The sequence below is a fragment of the Numida meleagris genome, chromosome 21 (genome assembly GCF_002078875.1).
Source record: "Numida meleagris isolate 19003 breed g44 Domestic line chromosome 21, NumMel1.0, whole genome shotgun sequence".
In the NCBI taxonomy this organism is placed as follows: Eukaryota; Metazoa; Chordata; class Aves; order Galliformes; family Numididae; genus Numida; species Numida meleagris.
Window position 1 is genome coordinate 3,321,565 of NC_034429.1, and position 3,578 is coordinate 3,325,142.

General features: G+C 67.9%; 2 protein-coding genes across 2 annotated transcripts in view; both read left to right on the forward strand.

Moving 5' to 3' along the window:
- The window catches only part of DDX56 (DEAD-box helicase 56), a gene marked incomplete at its 5' end in the record, with an annotated part of 3,600 nt that extends 2,562 nt beyond the window's left edge, over positions 1–1,038 (forward strand). Inside the window, 5 exon segments of the mRNA XM_021374719.1 lie at positions 85–158; positions 257–346; positions 437–542; positions 664–761; positions 866–1,038. Coding sequence (XP_021230394.1) covers positions 85–158; positions 257–346; positions 437–542; positions 664–761; positions 866–946 — 449 coding nt within the window.
- The window catches only part of LOC110387026 (Niemann-Pick C1-like protein 1), an 18,779-nt gene continuing 16,982 nt past the window's right edge, over positions 1,782–3,578 (forward strand). Inside the window, exons 1-2 of the mRNA XM_021374720.1 lie at positions 1,782–1,960; positions 2,897–3,575. Of these exons, the coding sequence (XP_021230395.1) occupies positions 1,907–1,960; positions 2,897–3,575 (733 nt within the window). The 5' untranslated portion in view covers positions 1,782–1,906. The remainder of the gene's footprint in view (positions 1,961–2,896; positions 3,576–3,578) is intronic.

Consider the following 3,578-nt stretch of genomic DNA (forward strand, 5'->3'; position numbering starts at 1 on the left):
AGCGAGGTGAGGGGAGGGGGGTGACACTTTGTCACCGCGTCCCCTTGGGTGCCGGGAGCGAGGTGACCCCGTGTGCGTCCCCAGAGAACGGCGAGTCCATGCTGCAGCCCTACAAGTTCTGCATGGAGGAGATCGAGGCGCTGCGCTACCGCTGCCGGGTGAGGGGGGGTGGGGATGATGGGGGGGGACGGTAGGGATGAGGGGCAGCGGTGCCAGCCCCCGCCTCTGACCCCGTGTCCCCCCCTACCCCCTCCAGGACGCCATGCGCTCCGTCACCAAGCAGGCGGTGAAGGAAGCTCGGCTGCGGGAGATCAAGGAGGAGCTGCTCAACTCGGAGAAGCTCAAGGTACCGAAGCGGGGCGGCGTGGGGTGGTGTGGGGTGGTGTGGGGCGCTGCCAGCCCCTCACATCCCCCCCTTTCCCCTTTCTGTGTCCAGACATACTTCGAGGACAACCCCCGTGACCTGCACGTCCTGCGGCACGACAAGCCGCTGCACCCCGCCATCGTCAAACCGCACCTGCGCCACGTGCCCGACTACCTGGGTGCGGCCCCACACCGCTGGGGGGGGGTTAGGGTTAGGATTAGAGTTAGGAGCGGGGCGGGGGCTGGGGGGGATGGTTTCCGGGCTGGGGGACGTGCCTTCACCCCGCTGTCTTCCCGCAGTGCCCCCCACTCTGCGCGGCGTCGCCAAACCCGACCTCAAGAAGCGCAGGCGGCTGCGGCTGCCCCACGGCGGTGCCAAGCGGCCGGCCGGCCCCAGGGTGAGGGTCAGAAAACCCCCCAGCCATGGATCTCCCACCCCCCCCCCCCCCCCCCCCCCCCCAGCTTTTCTATGGGTCTAACACCGCTTCTCTCCCTTCTGCAGTCCCGCCGCACCGGCAACCCGCTGCAGAGCTTCAAGTACGCCCGGCACCGTGCCAAGCGCCGCGCCGCGCCGCCCTCCTGACCCCCCCGGGACCCCCACGCCATCCCCAGGGCACGGGGTGGCTCGGGGCCATGGGGCCGTGCTCAATAAAGGTGCCGTGGGGCCGCGCCGTGCCGGTGGTCTGAGTGTCGTGCACGCGGCGGGGGGGCCGGGATCGGTGACGCAGGGCTGGGATCCTGCCCCGATGCGCGGGACAAAGTGCCAGGGCGTTCCCGGTGCCAGGGCCATAAACGGGGCCGGGGGCACAGTGCAGGTGGCGGTGCCATGGGGGGGGGGGCTCCGTGCCCCCTCCCGGCGTCTGGCCCCGCACCGCAGCCCCCATAGCGTCGCCCCACGGCGTGGCATGGCCCCGGGCGCTGTCCCGGCTGCCGCACGGCGTTGGGTGCCACGCGTCCCCCGGTGCTGAACCTCGGCCGCGTTGAGCCCGGTGGGTGCCAGCTGCGGGCGCATCTTATCGCAGCCGCGGCATCTTATCGGGGCAGCTCTTCTCCAAGGCTGTGTGTTGTCCCTGAACCTTCCTGGCAGCGCCGCGGGCACTTTACCCCCGGCAGCGCCGTTGCCGTCAGCAGGAGCCGCTCGTGGTGCCCATGGGGTGCGGGGCCCTGTCCCTGCTCCCCCCACCACGGGCACCGGCCCGGCCCCCTCGCCCCGCGCTGTGGGTTCTCCCCGTGGGTCGGCACGAGCTCCGGGGCCGTTCCCAGGGTGGAAGCGGGGACCCCATAGCGCGCAGCGGGTGACTCAGCCCCACATCCGCGGCGCTGCCCGCTCCCACGGGCACAGAGGGGCACCTCCCCGCGCTGCGTGCCCGCCGGCGGCACCGATCGATCGGGGTTAATGATCACAGCGACTTTACAGCTCCCCCGCGGGCTGATTGGCCTCGCGCTGTCAGACCAGCGGCCCTGAAAGGCGGCAGCCGCCCCGCTGCGCTCACACCGGGTCCTGCCGCGGCCGGGCGACGCCGGCGGCGTCTCCTGTCCCACCATGGTGGCAGCCCCGGCGCTGGCCGGCACCGTGCTGGGCGCGCTGCTGGCACTGGTAGGCGCGCGGTGCTGGGAGGGGGCTGGGGTTGGGGCTGGTGTGGATTTGGGTTGGGGCTGGGTTGGGGTTTGGATCTGTCTGGGTTTGGATTTGGGTCGGTCTGGATGGGTCTGGTGTGGATTTGGATATAGGCTTGGATCCGGCTTTGGGTCCGGGCCTGGATTTGGGGCTGGGTCTGGGTTTGGGTTGGAGTTTGGATCCGGGTTTGAGTTGGGTTTGGTGTGGATTTGGGTCTGGGTCTGGTCTGGGGCTGAGTTTCAGTTTGCATTTGGGTTTGCTTTGGGTTGGGTCTGGGCTTGGGTTCGGGTTGGACTTGGGTCTGTGAGTGGTTCCGGGGTGGATTTGGGTCTGGGTTTGGGTTTTGATTTAGATCCGGGTTTGGATTCAGCTTTAGGTCTGGATCTGGGTCTGGATTTGGGTCTGGGTCTGAGATTTGGTTTGGATTTGGGTTGGGTCTGGTGTGGATTTGGGTCGGGATTTGGGTTTCGTTTGGATTCAGGTTTGGGTCTGGGGTCTGGGTCTGGGTCTGAGTTCCAGTTTGGATCTCGATTTGGGTTTGGGTTGGGTCTGGTTTGGGTTTTGGTCTGGATTTGGGTTTCATTTGGATTCAGGTTTGGGGCTGGTCTGGGTTTGGATTGGTCTGGGTTTGGGGCTGGGGTCTGGGTCTGAGTTTCGGTTTGGATCTCGATTCGGGCTTGGGTTGGGGCTGGGTCTGGGCTTGGGTTCAGGCCTGGGTCCGAGTTTGGGTTTGTGTTGGTCTGGTTTTGGCTCTGGGCTCTGGCTCTGGGTTTGCTCAGGGCCTGGGTTTGGGTCTGGGTCTGATTTGTGGTCTGAGGTCGGATCGGGGTTGTATTTGGGGTTGGGTTTGGGGTCAGGGTCTGGTTTCACATCCATGGGAGCAGCACCGACACCCATGGCTGCGCTGCACCGCAGGCCGCGCCGGAGCTGACGCTGATCCACCGCGCCGGTTACTGCGCCTTCTACGGCAACTGCGGCCGCAACCCGGAGCTGAACAACTCCCTGGTGGGCACGGACGTGCCCTGCCTGTCCAACACCCCGGCCCGCCTGGCCTCGGCGCCGCTGCTGGCCGTGCTGCGCTCCGTGTGCCCCGAGCTGGTGCGGGGCGACAACTCCACGCGCGTCTGCTGCTCGCTGGCTCAGCTGAGCGCCCTGCAGCTCTCGGTGGCTCTGTCGGGCGCCGTGCTGTCCCGCTGCCCCTCGTGCGCCCGCAACTTCGCCAACCTGCACTGCAACAACATCTGCAGCCCCGACCAGAGCCTGTTCATCAACGTCACCCGCGTCGTCAACCGCACCACGGCGCTGGGGCTGCGCCAGGAGGCGGTGGTGGAATATCAGTGCTTCTACGAGCGGGGCTACGCCGAGGCCGCCTTCGATTCGTGCATCGGGGTGAGGCTGCCGGCCACGGGCGGCTACGCGCTGGACACCATGTGCGGGATCTACGGCGCCCGGCTGTGCACGGCGCAGCGCTGGCTGGATTTCCAGGGCGATACCAGCAACGGGCTGGCCCCGCTGCGGATCCGCTTCCGGCTGCTGCCCAACGGCACCGGGCCCGGCGCCGGCGTCGAGCCGCTGAGCGGCAGCCCCTGGCCATGCC